Source organism: Doryrhamphus excisus, chromosome 4 (genome assembly GCF_030265055.1).
Source record: "Doryrhamphus excisus isolate RoL2022-K1 chromosome 4, RoL_Dexc_1.0, whole genome shotgun sequence".
NCBI classification, from domain to species: Eukaryota; Metazoa; Chordata; class Actinopteri; order Syngnathiformes; family Syngnathidae; genus Doryrhamphus; species Doryrhamphus excisus.
Genome location: NC_080469.1, coordinates 23,598,076 through 23,614,996, shown reverse-complemented (window position 1 = coordinate 23,614,996; position 16,921 = coordinate 23,598,076). Strand labels below are relative to the sequence as shown.

General features: G+C 37.8%; 2 protein-coding genes across 2 annotated transcripts; both read left to right on the top strand.

The window, feature by feature from the left end:
* Positions 1-276: 276 nt before the first annotated feature.
* On the top strand, positions 277-4,151 carry sdf2l1 (stromal cell-derived factor 2-like 1). Its single transcript, XM_058071613.1, has 3 exons — positions 277-587; positions 2,190-2,386; positions 2,945-4,151. The coding sequence occupies exons 1-3, from the start codon at positions 416-418 to the stop codon at positions 3,221-3,223; spliced, it is 648 nt and encodes a 215-aa protein (XP_057927596.1). The 5' UTR covers positions 277-415; the 3' UTR covers positions 3,224-4,151.
* Positions 4,152-5,490: 1,339 nt separating this feature from the next.
* On the top strand, positions 5,491-16,753 carry arrdc1a (arrestin domain containing 1a). The gene is made up of 8 exons (XM_058070524.1): positions 5,491-5,680; positions 10,938-11,048; positions 11,179-11,229; positions 11,771-11,925; positions 12,564-12,746; positions 12,965-13,141; positions 14,381-14,816; positions 15,917-16,753. Exons 1-8 carry the CDS (start codon positions 5,563-5,565, stop codon positions 15,952-15,954), a joined length of 1,269 nt encoding a protein of 422 aa, XP_057926507.1. The 5' UTR covers positions 5,491-5,562; the 3' UTR covers positions 15,955-16,753.
* Positions 16,754-16,921: the final 168 nt, after the last annotated feature.

Genomic DNA, 16,921 nt, shown 5'->3' with positions numbered 1-16,921 from the left:
CAAAAAAAGGTAGTTTGGCGTGGGTTGCGGTCATGACAGCAGCTAGTGTGAGGAATTGTGGTGCTTTGTGGAATTCAATTTTAAAAAGGCTGGTGTTTGTGCCAAGCGCATAGTATTACAATGTTATTTCAATATGGCATCTAAAGTTATAAATAACAAGCTAACCCTAACCCTAAAATAATGCTGTGTGGGGATAATTTAAGACATTGGTTTTGATTCACGGACTGCCACATTTGTCAAGATTTTGTACCTGCTAATAAAGTTTTAGAGAAAAAAACGACACTTTACTTCCTTGTTTTTGCACATGTCACAGAGTCATTGGCTGAAACAAGCTATGACGTAAGCCGTGCGTGGTCCTACCAAAGACTATCGTTCCTACTTTCTTGATTTATCGAAGCAGAGCAGACTCCTAACGATGGAGATAAGCCAGGGGCTTTTTGTCAAAGTGGTGGTGTTTTTTCTGTCGTGGTCACACTATGAAGGAAAAGAGTCGGAGTTTAAAGATGTCACCTGCGGGTCTCTAGTGAAGCTCCTAAACACCAGACACAACGTCCGCCTGCATTCCCACGATGTGAAATACGGCTCAGGTAAATCATATATTCTGACCTACCAAACACTAATGCATGTAATAAATGAAATTGATTATAATTACATGGCGTAATGGCTTGCGCCGCCTTAAAATGTATGTGATTTCCTATATTGTCACAGCAAATTACGAATATTTTGTTTGCTGTTCGGTTTTATATCAAAGTGAAGCAAGCTCAGTAACAGGAAGCGGCAGTCTTTTGTCTGTATTACGGTAAAGCGATATTTGGGGCCATTTCAAAATAAAATTATAAAAAACTGTATATCTCCTGTAACCGAACAAGTTAAGATTGCCTCCAGTGGTGTAGAAACGCAATGGGAACAAAAGCACAAGAGGAGGAATGCAGAAGACACGTTTATTGTCGCCGCTCGTCTCTCTGCTCATTTCTAACAAGCTAAACACACACACTTCCGGCCTTCAAAATAACAGCACATCCTTTTCTTCTCTTTCAAAATAATGATGTGATCAGTGAATTATGACCCTCCGAACCTTTATAATATTATTAGTCTGATTTCAAAGAGACATTAAAGAGATGCTTGGTTTAGAGTAATACGAATACATCAGAAATTAATTGTTCATATACAGGTGACATGTTTGGAAAATAAGCAAATATTCCATGGTGGAGTACTCAACATCAGTGAAGTACTGCTAGCTTACAAGCTACCTGTGATAGCATCACTATCTTAAAGCTGTGTTTATGTTGAACAACTTAGACACACAACTAATGTTTTGAAGACAAGCCATAAGTATTGATAGTGAGAGCAAGATTAAGTGACATTTAAAAAAAGTAAGATAGACACTTGTAGCTCGCCTTTGGACAAAAAGGAGCTAGCTAGCTAGCTGCTGCCAGCCAGGCAAAATATGTAAACAAAAATGCCAGAAAGTCGAGTGGGTTTGAAACATGAGGAATCACACACATGGGCTTAGCCTGTGACATTTTACACACTATTTTTCGTTTGCTTGATTAAAAAAAAAAAGCAACAAAGTGAACGTCAACACATGTAATGCAACCACCAACAGGGCAGTCAGGTGATTCTAGTGTATCTTCATCAAAATAAAGGGCAGAGAATTTTATTTTGAAATGATATTTTAACTTGTTTTCCAACTAATTGTGGTCAATATGTGTGTAAAATGTTAAACTGTATATAGCCATTCATACATTATATTACTTAAAAGTTTTTTAAGTTAAAAAAAAAAACAACACATTTTTAATGTGCGACTTTAATTTTGCCATGTCGGTGCACCACAATCAATTATGATAAAAAATGGAAACCCTGAGACTATCGCAGGGTCTGGTCCTGCAAGGTTAATTCACATCTCATGTAAATGTGCACATGTGACTGAGTTTACATATGATGAAGTGAGCTGTGAGAAACTACAATCAGCCATTAATGTTATTATTATTATTATATATTTTTTATTATTATTATTATCAGTGGTTAGCCGGCTGACATTTTAGATTGTCTGTGCTCCTAGGACCTCGACAGTGCATTGAACCCTTCCCAGAGCATCCATCATGCAAGCCATATTGTCTTCTACTGTAGCTTAATGGTTAATACATTACCTGGAGAAATGTGTATTTTGTGTGTGTGTGTGTGTGTAGGGAGCGGCCAACAGTCTGTAACTGGAGTGGAAAGCGCAGATGACGGCAACAGCTATTGGCAGATACGAGGAAAGCCCGATCACCCATGCCAGCGCGGGACGGCGATTAAATGTGGTCAAGCTATACGCTTCACACACATGAAGACTGGTCGTAATCTTCATACGCATCACTTCACCTCACCCTTGTCTAATAATCAGGTTTGTATATTAATGTCTAATAATACAACAATCAATTTCAATTAATTGGCTCCAGACCCAATAAGGCAATAAGGGAAGTTTTGCAAAGTGATTTTTTTTTTAGTTGGATCATAGAAAACCTGTACACCATTTTATGAAATATGATTTTTAACATTATTAGATTCCTCTAGACATGAAATAACACCCTTGTGGTCATCTTTACATCTTATTACCAATATGGTACACTACACTACACTACACTACAATACTACATAAATTGTCATGACATAGCCAAGTAAATATTGCATGGTTCTCAGTATACTACATACAATATACTACACAACTTCTAAATTTGAATAAATGATACAAGGGATGTCCGATATAGGCAAATATATATTGATATAGACTGTATATATTGGCATAAAAATTAGATTTTGCATCATTTTATTTTAATAATATTAGCGCTCAAGCAATGACGTGCTCCACAGAGATGGAGTTATTTCCAAATTTCTGCTTTTTATTTTGCTGTTTTCGAGATTTAGAGATGCTGTACAGTTGATGCGTTTGTTCTATCTACAGGAGGTCAGTGCATTTGGGGAAAATGGCGAGGGCGATGACTTGGACGTTTGGACAGTGCAGTGCGACGGCATCCTTTGGGAACGCAATGATGCTGTGCGCTTCAAACATATCGGCACCGATGTTTTCCTGAGTGTGACGGGAGAGCAGTACGGCCACCCCATCCGCGGCCAACGGGAAGTACATGGTATGACCTCACCCAACCAGCATAACTGGTGGAGAGTCATGGAAGGCGTCTTCATCCAGCCGAGCCAGGACCCACTGCGTCACGATGAACTCTGAATAGTCCGTGTGATGGGGGAATCCTGCTTTGACGACGTCACTGTGTGTCTATTAAAGTGGAACCTCGGTCGTCCTTAATGTGTTCCAAAAGGGCCAATAAAAACCGAAGCTATTTTTTTCCATGGTTAATCATGGAAATGTAATTACTTCATTCCAGATATCCAAAAATATGAACCAAAAAAAACATTTTACAGTGAATAATTCTACTTTTACATCCAGGAAACAATGCAAATGCGGACTGAAATGAGGGAACATTTACAGGGGTGTAAATCGAAGAACCACACGGACACTTTTTCATTCTTGTCCGTTACAAAGTTGAAACAGTGGACGGTTAGCGCTCTCTTGAACTTTATTGTACAATCATTTTTACACACACACTTTCTGCTATGTTGCTTTTTTTTTGTTTCTTTTTTTCGATTCACAAAAAAATTATTTGCTAGCCGGAATCTGTTGATAGTGTCCCATCTGTTGATAGTGTCCCACCTCTAAGCTTTCTTCAGAATCACCAATATGGGGATGCGTTGTTTAACCCTACAACAACCGAGATAGTATTTCAAAACCAAGGACATTTTTTTTTTTCGTCTGTAGTTTACGAAAGTGTGATGTGGAAGAACATGACAAACCTGCTCGCACCCCCAACCATCATACACCAGCGGCACCAATGAAGAGTCTGCTCATCCGCTTCCTTATTTCTTTTTCACATTTTCTATGTCATGAACTTGGAATATATTGAGGTTGTGAATGTTCCTCACTTCTTTATTTATTAGTGAAAGAAAACGTCAATTTTTCATGTACTTCATTTTCAACCGCTCACCTCTTGTTGACACTCCAGAAGCCGCTTTAGATATTGTTGTTATATTGTGTGTAGTGGTTGAGTTACCAATCATTATAAAAGTTTTTTTTTTGAGGGGAGAAGGGGATATTTGTAATAAATACACTTAAAAAAATAAATATTTGTTTATGATTTATTGTATTAATTTGTTTGTTGTTCAACATATATATATATATATATATATATATATATATATATATATATATAGTATTACAAATATACAACATAAGGTGGCAAGAAATATTTCAATATTGAACAAAGCAAAATTTGTTCTCAATCAGAAATCACTTATTGTGTGGAAATATGGGCTAATAACTATAAAGGCAATCTTCACTGGCTAAATGTACTGCAAAAAAGGCCAGTAAGGATAATTCATAATGCCGCCTATACAGAGAACATACTAACTCCTTATTTCTAAAATCACAAATACTTCAACTTACTTAAACTATAGTTCTATATATCTTCAAAGAGCTAAAATAATGCATAAGGCTAAAAATAACCAATTAGCTAAAAATGTCATCCAATACTTCTCTACAAGATATTGTATTTTATTTATCATATTTTTTATTCATTCATTCATTTTCTACCGCTTATCCTCACGAGGGTCACGGGTGTGCTGGAGCCTATCCCAGCTGTCTTCTGGCGAGAGGCGGTAGGGCTTAGGCTTAGGTACACCCTGCACTGGTCGCCAGCCAATCACAGGTCACTTATATCTTTTATTTAAGAATTTAAATCATTCTATTTTTAGATAAATGTTCTATTAATGCTTATACACATTTGTGCCCAGAGTGTCATACGAGCTAGAACCGCCCCCTGGATACTGTCTGGACTCTATGCTATGTAGATCAGGGGTCTCACACATGCGGCCCGCGGGCCAGATGTGGCCCGCAGGACACTAGTTTAAGGCCCCCGCCTTGATATGAAAGTTTAATGTTTGATATGGATGCTGTATGGTATCATGTATCCAGAAAAAAATATTACGTTTGATTAATGTTCATGTTAAAGGTTAAATAACTGTTAATAGCTATCCTCCCTATCCGTGTGGAAGTGGTAAGTTTTTTGGCTATTTAAGTTTAAAGGAAATAACTTGAAGGCTACCGTTTAGGTCGCTAGCTCTCTAGTTTGCGAGTTAGCATGTGTCTCAAGACCCTGCAGTTGCGCAATATGTTGTAAATAAAAAGAGTATAAATGTGACTATAGTCGTGTTTTGTCATGTCTACAGGGCTCTAATAATGCTTTGTTCATTTTAATCTGAAAAAAATAATTTGTCTACCCACCAACTATATGTGGTTTCTTAAGTGTTTATTATTTGTTGTTTTATTATTATTATTATTATTATATTTATTTATTACTGATTGATTGATTTTCTTTATTCTTGAGTTTGAGACCCCTGATGTAGATGCTATGAAAGAAGGTTTGATGATGTCATGACGTGTACAGGGGGGCGGGGCTTACAACAGGTTTGCAGCACAGGTGCCCGTCGCGGTCTTGTGATATCGGGACAAAGATGGGTAAAATTGAAGCGTTTGACATCAGGTTCGACAAAAGTAAAGAAGTATTTATTCCCGGTGAAACTATCTCGGGAACCGTGACGGTCACAGTGGGGCAGAAGATACCATGTAAAGGTAAGAAAAGAGCTTTTATTCAGTTTTGTGTTGAAAGTGGCGTCGTCGAACCAGGAAGTGAAAACTTGTTTATCTTTCACGATTCAACACAACTTGTGTTTGCTGTAATTCACTTAACAGTCGGTTTAATATATATTTTTTTGCTTTTGCGGTGTTTATTTAGAATTATTATTACATTTTCACTCCTTGACCGTAGGTTTATCATCAAATTCTGCTCCCCTCTCCTGAAGGGCCACACACTCACAAACAAACACTAGTTGAACAGGTGAAAAAATACTTCCTGTTTCTGTTCTATATCTTCTTTCTAGTGATTTAATATCTAAAATTATGTTATATAAAATATATCTAATTAGAATACATATATTTTAGTTAAATTTTTTATTTTTATTTTTCGAAAAAATAAGAAAAAAAATAGTATTTCACATTCAATTCAAGCAACCACTCATTATTTGTGGATTAAATGGAAGTATTCTTGTTACTCTTGTTACTGACTGTTTGTGTGACGTACAGCTCTTTTTTTTCCCATTGATACCATAATGTTGCTGTCGTATTTGAAACGTACATCACTGCTTTATTAGAGTGGAGGTATGTATGAGGAAGTTTATTTGTGCTGTTGAACGTAATCATTGTGGAACGGTAATTAAATAAATAACGTGTTATTGATATGAATCACCGCTCATTCACTCCATAACTCACTCTAGTCAACAAAGTCTTGATGCTCTGTCGCATATGTCCTTTTACGTAATACGGAATACAGTTGAACATTGGTTAGCGTCATGAATTCTTTCCAGAAGGTCCAACTCTAACACAATCCGTTTTCCCCCTAAGAAATAAAGTAAATCAAATCCATTCCAGGCATCCAAAAATGTTAACACAACATATGTATTATTGTATAGTTTTACAATGATAGTTTTACATCCAGAAAGCAATGAAAAGTGCATATGAATGAGTAAGATCAACATTCAATCATTCATTTTCTTCCACTTTGTCCTCACGAGGGTCGCAGGGGGTGCTGAAGGCGGGGTACACCCTGAACTGGTCGCCAGCCAATCACAGGGCACATATAGACAAACAACCATTCACACTCACATTCATACCTATGGACAATTTGGAGTCGCCAATTAACCTAGCATGTTTTTGGAATGTGGGAGGAAACCGGAGTAAACCCGGAGAAACCCACACATGCACGGGGAGAACATGCAAACTCCACACAGAGATGGCCGAGGGTGGAATTGAACGCTGGTCTCCTCTCAAGTATGTGCTTTTCATTTGATCACAGCTGCAAAAGAAGCCAAAATGGAGCCATGCCAAAAGAATATCTGCAAAAGTAGCTAGAAGAATATTAGGAAACTGTTTTTCCACACATTAACATAGTGCTAAGAGTTTGTGATGACTGTGAACACATCATTAGGAGCCAAGTGTGTGTTTGACGTGCGACTGAAAAGGCCGTGTTTGCTGATACTCTTTTTGGCTACATTTGCTGATATTCTTTGAGCCGCCATTAAAGCACAAACGTGGCTCACGGATTGTGAAACCAACTGTGGAGACATTTTAATGAGGCCGGAATTGGACCCCTGTTTGTGTCACACTCTACTTGGAGCTAATTAAAGGGGACCTAATTTGCTTTTTACCACTTTTCTGACATATAAATGTTGTTAGAATGTTGTATTGTTAAATGAACTCAAAGTTTCAGATAATGAGGTTTGCTCATTTGGAAGTGAGCACTGAAATTATTGTGTAAAAAAAAAAAAAAAAATTTTTTTACACTGGCTCACTGTGATGTCACAGGGAGCCGGACTTTTTGGACCCACAAGTGGAGTGGGTATGGAATGAATTAAAAAAGACATTTTGGAAAGCCAAAGACATACAGCTGGAATAGGCGCAGACTCCGGAAGATCTAGAAAGCTTACTGTGCGGGTTATTGTGTATAGCTGCTCTATTGGAGTCCATAACTCAATACAAAGGTCCAAAAATAAGCATAATAGGTCCCCTAGACTCAAACTAAACGGACTAAATGGACATTCCTGGGACCAAGGTAGCTTTTATTTATCATTTAGTCTTTAGAAGAGACTAAATTATTGAATTTTTTAGCTTATTTTATTTACACAAAGGCAGACAAATGACAAGGCAGGATTATATATATTTGCACGTCTTAACTGCTCCAATTGAAGTGAAACTTTTAAATCAAGCTAAAAGATGGTGCATGTCTGAAAATAAACAGTTGTTTATTTAATAGAAACCAGACATTTAAATCACATCATGTTGTTATGAACAATAAGGGGTTGCATTCAAATTCCAAATTCATGTTTTCAGGGTATTTTCTTGAATTTCTGAGCACACTTACTGTAAATACAGCAAATTATACTTCCGCATTAAGAGTTACAAAGTGGGCAATACGAGTATCCACTTGTTATTGTTTGTCTTTCTATTAATTTAGACTACCAATACAAAAATGGTGATCACAGTTTTGCTAAGTCAAAGCTGATGTGTGCGTTTGGGGTAGTTATCAAAGCGCCACGAGGGCGCCCAGCAAGAGCTGGTTTTTCTGGTTCTTGCCCGGCTCGAAAAGCGACTTGTGCCAAATGGTACATCTTGCATAATGATATGTGGGTCACTCACATTAGTTATTCTTTGTTGTACATTACGTCATGTAACATTAACTCTTCTAGTTAGTACATAAGTTTCTGTAAATATTTTTGCACTCTTCACAATGTCCGTCACTGTGTATTGTTATTAAAAGTCAATGTTTTTCACATATTCTTTTTAATATTCAATTTCTTTGTTACACATAAGAAATATAAACATTATTAATCTTTAACTTAGGACAACTAGAAGAACTGGACTTTTATTCTGTCTTTTCCTTTCATACACACACATATATTATGTATATATGTTGTGTTTTCCCCATGCATACTATCACATGGTTGTTATTTTGGAGAGCAGTAGATTTGGTTTGGGTTTGTCATTACTTTATAGTTGTGTTCCAGAACAAGTAAATATAGTCTTACATTACATTATTCTTTATTTGAATAGTAAACACAAGTGTCCCAGTCAACATTGTCTCAAAGCAATCACACACTGATCTTGTGTTCTCTGGGCAGACGAAATCCTTGCTGTGCAACAAAATATAATCCATCCTGACCTGTAAATTCCACTCACCATACTAAAGTTAAAAAAGGGTATTTTAAGGTGGACTGGCTGTCGGAGAATGTGGGAACAGAAGAACAAGAGTTGAATACGGGTCAGATTTCTTTCTTTTATGAATGACGAACACAAGAAGTCATACTGTGTCGAGTTAGTGATGTTTTTTTTTTTCATTTTTTATTTAGACAAAAACATATACAGCAAATGTGGCATCACTTTCAAATAAATTGGCACCAAATGGTGCAAAACAGAAAATAAATAAGGACATAAAAAGTATCCATGATTAACAACATACTGTAAATGGTAAAAAAAAAAAAAAGAAGATAGAGAAGAAATGGAAAATCAAATTGTTGGTGTTTTCGTACAAGATTCAGATTACGAATTGAATGAGATTTGTTTTTGTCTGAGGTGGACAAAAAGAAAGCGCCATTGTTTGCTGACTTTTGAACCCACTTATGTAGATGTTGGACTACCTCAAGTTCTCAGGTTTGGACAGGTGTGGTACTAGTGGAGAATAGAAGTAGTAGTAGTAGTATTCTGATGGTGCTCAGGTCATTTGTCTGTATGCTTAGACACTTGACAAGACTGATATTGCAGATTTTTCGATCCGGTTGCCCCATTGTGTTCATAACAAAGGGTTTCACACCGGCATCCCCGCCACCCGCATGAAGAAGGAAGCGCAACATTAACATGCAGAGATGTCCCCGTGGGAAGTGCCGCTCTAAATTACTATTGCGTTGAAGAGCCTAGTTTGTTTTAAAAAAACAAAACAATAGCGATATGTTCTAAATCACGAGATTCTTGATGTGTTTTCCCAAAGACATCATGTGCCAGCTTGTTGCCACATGGTGTCTCCGGGTCACAGTCACATCAATAATCTTGTCTTCGGTAAAGATAAAAGTCGCCTTAATTGTTCATTTATCCCTTTCATGAGGTATTTATATACATTTAGAATTGTTTAAACTATATAAACATATGGCCATCATGATTACAAATTTCCTACAAATTATTGTCGATAAACAATATTGGTAACATTATTATTCATTCATTCATTCATTCATTTTCTACCGCTTTTTTCCTCACGAGGGTCGCGGGGGGTGCTGGAGCCTATCCCAGCTGTCTTCGGGCGAGAGGCGGGGTACACCCTGGACTGGTCGCCAGCCAATCACAGGGCACATATAGACAAACAACCATTCACACTCGCATTCATACCTATGGACAATTTGGAGTGGCCAATTAACCTACCCGGAGTACCCGGAGAAAACCCACGCATGCACAGGGAGAACATGCAAACTCCACACAGAGATGGCCGAGGGCGGGGACCGAACCCTGGTCTCCTAGCTGTGAGGTCTGCGCACTAACCACCAGACCGCCGTGCCGCCGGTAACATTATTATTTTTAATGTAAATGTAATAGCATACTAATGTGAATACACTGTATCAAAAGTAATAAACTTTATGTAACCTTGACTGTTCATTTGTCATTTTCATTCATCGAGGTTCCACTAAATAAAAATTTATAAAATAAAGTTAAAAAAAAAGTTAAACTATATTATGAAAGCAGGAAGTGAACAAATGTAACAGTTACTGATTGTAAAAGTACCAGATGGAGGGGTAGGATTTAATAAGCTTTGCTTCTTCCTACTCCTTTTGGACATGTGGAAGTGGGAACTGATGATGTGATGCATTCAATTGTAATCTGATGCATGTTCAAATGAAATAAAACCATTTCTGTACTTTTATGAATTATTTAGTAGTGTGGAATGTTGATCAAGTGATGTTTTTTGTGGTGCTGCTTTGGATGTGCGATGGCGTTGGTTGTGTTGAACTTCCTGGTTCTGTGCCACCACGGGAGACATGGACATGGCGGGTTTTACACTTTTTTTCGGAGTTAGATGTCCTCTCTGCATGCTGGATCCAATACTGCTGGTTAGAAGTGCTGCAAGTTCTGGAGCAGGACCGCAGCTGGTACCCTCCATATCACTATACGGCAGCTTCAGTGGTTTATAGCTTCAAGACGGGGTTTCTCCAAGACGGGGTCTACATAATCCACACTACTTTGACATATTCTTTAGAAAACGATTGAGTGCAGATGTTTTTTTTTTGCTTTGCAGCGGTTAAGGTGAACTGTCATGGCTTCTGTGGCCTCACCAATAAAGTCAATGACACATCGTGGACAGTTGAAGAACAGTACTTCAACAACACAATCTCTGTTGCAGACAAAGGTAACTTTCTGTTCTTTCACTTTTATGTTCATTGTTATGTTTTTATGAAAACATCTACTTTTACAACCCCCCTCAATGACTATAAATTGTGATTATGTTTATTTTTCTGACCTAACTCTGTCCTCCACAGGAACACTGAAACAAGGAAATCATACCTTTGCCTTCCAGTTTCGCATTCCAGGTATTCCAAGTATTTAGATAGACACAGTAGTACCTGAGGGGTATTCATGAAACCTACGTATTGTGGCTTTTGCCTACAATGCAATCATTGTACCCCACTCGGGGAAACCCACTCAATGGCCTCTTTGTATGGGAGCGACTAGATTGAATGATTTCAAACATGAACTCATTAACTCAAGCCAAAATGTCTAAACATCTATTCCACAACATTTTTTTTTTACAAATACAACAATATGAACTACAATTATACAATTTTCACATCAATTTTCGCAATTGAATTGTGTGCATTGTTAAAACGATTTCAATGGGAGAGATCCATGCTATCCATGCTCCATTATAAAAGGCATGTTTTTTCAGCTTAAAAGTGCATCAAATATGATTTCTTCTTTTTGCAGTTTGAAGCTCTGTTTACAACCCCCTTATCATCCAACAGTGCAAATTTTACAATGTTATTTTTCTGTATATCTGAATGTTTATTTACTGATATTGTGAATTATACAGTAATAAAAAAAAAAAAATCAGTATACCTTTCCAACTTTCAGGCACTGCTCCAACATCTTTTGAGGGCAACTATGGTCGGATTGGGTACAGAGTGAGAGCTTTCATTGACACGCCACGCTTCACCAAAGATTACAGCACAGAGAAAGCGTTCTACCTGCTGGACCCCCTCAACCTGAACAAAATTCCGGATATATGGGTGAGGCATTAAGTATATTTTTCATTGTTTTCCATTTTACTGGAGATGTACGCATTTGGACGAGACATTTCAACCACTTGCCTTCACTTCCGTGTGCACTAGTGTTTAAATCAGGGGTCTCAAACATGTGGCCCGCGGGCCAAATGTGGCCCGCAGGACACTGGTTTGAGGCCCCCGCCTTTGTGTTTGATATGGACTCATGTACCCAGAAAAAAATGATTAAGTTTGATTAATGTTCATGTTAAAGGTCAAATAACTGTTAATAGTTATCCTCCCTCTCCGTGTGGAAGTGGTAAGTTTTTGGCTATTTAAGTTTAAAGGAAATAACTGGAAGGCTACCGTTTAGGTCGCTAGCTCTCTAGTTTGCGAGTTAGCATGTGTCTCAAAACCCTGCAGTTGCGCAATATGTTGTAAATAAAAAGAGTATAAATGTGACTATAGTCGTGTTTTGTCATGTCTACAGGGCTCTAATAATGCTTTGTTCATTTTAATCTGAAAAAAATAATTTGTCTACCCACCAACTATATGTGGTTTCTTAAGTTTTTATTATTTGCCGTTTTATTACCTGTAATAAATGTACCTTTTATGTTTAGTATGGTCGGTATTTAATGGTTTTATATATGTCCATTTCTCTGCAGGGAGCCTGCTCATCTTCAGTGACCCAGGAGTTCACCTACATGCTATTAAAAACCGGCACGGTGTTCCTGAAAGCCCAAACTGAAATGAAGGGTTATATACCTGGGCAGATTATACACCTGTCTGCCACCGTCCAGAACAGGTCTGACAAGAGTACAGGCAACATCAATGCTAGCCTAATGCAGGTAAAATTTCACTTAAGTATAGTTATTTTTCCTTCACGTTAAAACATAATTAATCATCCATGCGGCAATTATCAAATGGGAAGCTCTTACCCACGTGCTTAATTACATCAAGAAGAAAGTAAAGGTACATACTGTATGTATTTCATACAGTAAACATATGGGGATACCTGGTGAGATACTATATAGTCACTTACTGAATCCTTTTTTTTTTTTTCCAGAGGGTGACCTACGAGACAAAGAGACCCATCCATGACGAGAGGACCATAGCCGAGGTGGAGGGTGGTCGAGTTAAGGCTGGCAGGGAGATGGAGTGGAAGGAGCAGATCATTGTTCCTCCTCTTCCTCAATCCTCCCTTGGGGGCTGCGACCTGATAAAGATAAATTACTATGTTAAAGTAAGAAAACTAATCATTATACGTACCAATACAAGTATTGGTATACCGATATCGGTACAAGTAGAGCAGGGGTCTCAAACTCAGTTTACCTGGGGGCCACTGGAGCTAGTGTCTGAGCAAGTTTGGGCCGCATCAGGTTTTCCAAAAAAAACCAAAAACGCATTTATTAAAAACAGAAAAATATTTGGTTCCGATTTTTTACAATAAAAGCTCTGATAAAACATTCCACTGTTCTCAAATATCTTAATTTTTCATTTTTCTGCTCAAAATACGATGAAAAATAAATAAACAAATCAAGAATAAAGGAAATCAATCAATCAGTAATAAATAAATATAATAATAATAATGTTCGCTTGGCATGTTGCCGTCATTCGGCGCCACAGCAATCCACTATGCGCCAGTCACATAATCTTTGGCGCGAACTGGCTCCAATTGGCACCAGCCCAGTAGACTCCTAGCATCATTGCCGCAACTTGGCTCACGCCAATATATTCCAGCGGATTCCAATAGGCGGATTGTCTGCCACATTTGGTTCCACTTGGTGGACACTTCGTGACGATTGCTTGATGCAAGTGGCGTGACGTAGATTTTAAACATTTTGAAATGTTCTTGCCGCCGTTACGGGCCACTACGAGTGGCAGTTTGAGCCACTGCATGCCACTAGGCACCTTATTGGTGACACTGGGCGCCACAGCAAATTGCATTGGTGTGAACTGGCACCAACTGTGAACTCTTAGCATAAGTATCAATGCACCGAGGAAAAATGTTTTAGTTTTAAATCATCAAAATTTTTATGATGAATATCAAACTATGCAATGTTGTTAGAGGGTTTGTTTTTTTAGAGGGTTTCATAGTCAAAATAGTGGTATCCCAATGATGTGCATTGTAAACTAGCTCATATTAACTCGTTTTCATGTGTTATAATGCACAGAAAAGTTTCACATAAGGATTGTGAATAATGGCTCGGTACTCCCTTACATAACAGGAAGCTTATTTATAGCACAAATTGATATAACCCAAGACAAAGCAATGGGATCATATAAAATTCCATCTGAAATTTTGGTTTCTTTAGTCATGAGTTCATTCAATGTGAGCAATAAGATAGTTTCTCTATAGTAGTTTCTTGTACATTTTAGAAATGCAGTGGTTTTGAAAAAGGCTTGATAGCAAATTAGCATATAGACAACATAAATTCTGGCCATTGAGGATTTTTTATGTGTGTTATCTTTGTGTTACCAGGTCAGCCTGAAGTCTCCGAATGTCCTGTTGACGTTACCCCTGTACATCGGGAATGTCTCCCTGGACAAAAACCTCAGTTCAGCTCCTGTCACTGCTCCAGCATTACCTCCTCGTCCCGCCCCTCGTCCTACTCCTCGATCGAGATTACATTCTCCCACCGCTCCCCCGGCCGAAGCCAATCAGAGAGCCGAGGGTGGTAAACCTATCAATGGCAGCTTGATGGATCGGCATTCTCAACTCGTGTCAACCAGCCGATTCAGTTATACTCTGGGCCAGTCTTTGTCCGACAGCCGTCACAACCAGCCTGGCACAAATCGGGAAATTACCATTGCTTCCTCAGCGACTTCGACTCCTCTTCCCAATATGAACAGTGCTAGCCCAATGATAAGCCCACAAACCATGCCTCCAGACTACGGGAGCTCAGAATACCCACAAGGTTAGTTGGAATGTCTTCTTGTATGAATGTAATGTGTCTGTCGAGGCTGCGCTTGCTTGTATGTTTAATACGGGCGTCATAAGACACCCAACTCCCAAGATGGGTTTACAAGAACTAGACAAAATGTCAACTTTTTTTATACAATGAGAGAATGTGACTGCACAAACAAACATGTTTTTTTTTTATTGAACTGAGTCACAAAACCAATGGAAGTGTATTTTTTAATGTTTTTTGTGCTATGAATTGATGCAAAATAGCATTTTTAAGACCAAACAAACCACTCTATAGTGCAGGGGTCTCAAACTCAATTTACCTGGGGGCCACTGGAGCTAGGATCTGGGCAAGGCTGGGCTGCATCAGGTTTTCCTGATTATTATTAAAAACAGAAAAATATACAAACTTTTTCAGTGCTTTGGTTCCAATTTTCTACAAGAAAAGCTCTGATAAAACATTCCACTGTTCTCAAATATCTTAATTTTTATTTTTCTGCACAAAATAAGATGAAAAATAAATAAACAAATCAAGAATAAAGAAAATCAATCAGTAATAAATAAATATAATAATAATAATAATAAAACGGCAAATGATAAAAACTTAAGAAACCACATATAGTTGGTGGGTAGACAAATTATTTTTTTCAGATTAAAATGAACAAAGCATTATTAGAGCCCTGTAGACATGACAAAACACGACTATAGTCACATTTATACTCTTTTTATTTACAACATATTGCGCAACTGCAGGGTCTTGAGACACATGCTAACTCGCAAACTAGAGAGCTAGCGACCTAAACGGTAGCCTTCCAGTTATTTCCTTTAAACTTAAATAGCCAAAAACTTACCACTTCCACACGGAGAGGGAGGATAACTATTAACAGTTATTTAACCTTTAACATGAACAGGAACTTTCAAACTTGCGCGGGCTGCACTAACATTAAACTTTCATATCAAGGTGGGGGCCTCAAAGTAGTGTCCTGCGGGCCACATTTGGCCCGCGGGCCGCTTGTTTGAGACCCCTGCTATAGCGGAAAAGAGGGAACATTTGCAAGACCAACAAGGCGTTTCACTAATTAACACCCAATGTCATGATTTCCATTTCAGAGGCTCCTCCTTCGTACGATGAGAGCATGAACACCTAAGATGGCTGAAGGAGCAGCAGGACAGAGCAGCATGCACCAAGTGTTGGAGTAAAACTTTTTATCTTCTATAGAGAAATAGTGTTTTAAATGTACTTCATTTGAATATAGTACTTTGGTGTTATTTTTTTTCCCTGGTGTGGATATTTTAAATTTGCATGGGAATCAGCCCACATTTAATTTATTTCTAAGTAGAACATTAAAAGCGAGATGGCTTTTAATCCATTCAATATATTGTATTGTTATTCCACCAGTTACTTTTGTTATTAAAATGTCGATTCGTAGAATGTTTTGGAGAAACACACATTCAATTATAACTGCAATAAATCAATATTTTTTTTTAAATTCTTTATTGACTGATACCTTTTGAGAAAAGTTGTCATTTTTGCTGATTATTTGTACTTATTTGTTTCTCCAAGAAAGTTAAATTCACCAAGAACATAATTAAGCTATCGAGTAAGACCCTGCATACAAAACACTGTCTTGGTAGAGCAAAATATTGGCCCACTGGTAAATAATGACTGATACTCATCCATCCAGACATTTTCTTTACTTGCTTGTGGCATGCTTATTATTTGGGATGTGGTAGGAGGTCCTCGCCAGTTATTTATTTCAAATAACTGGAACATCATGTCTATTTTGTCACAGTTGTTTATTGTGTTCATGGTGTAAAAGCTGCTTTTACGAAGTGTATGTTTGTGGCCGGATGATGGGCAAAAGTGCAGACGAATCAAAATAATTGTCGTTGAGATCCCATTTGTGCAGCCTGAATCCTGGGATTAAATAGACATAAAATAATTGCGCCTCGTTTTTCTGTTTATAAGCTGTTTTTATGGATGTCAGATTCATCCATGTGTTGCTGCAGAATTATTTGCATTTGTGTTGCTGTTGAATTGATGAATCCTCCATCCGTCCATTGATGCCACTCAGTGTGGACTTGTCATATATAGTAAGTGTAATCATTTGTGGT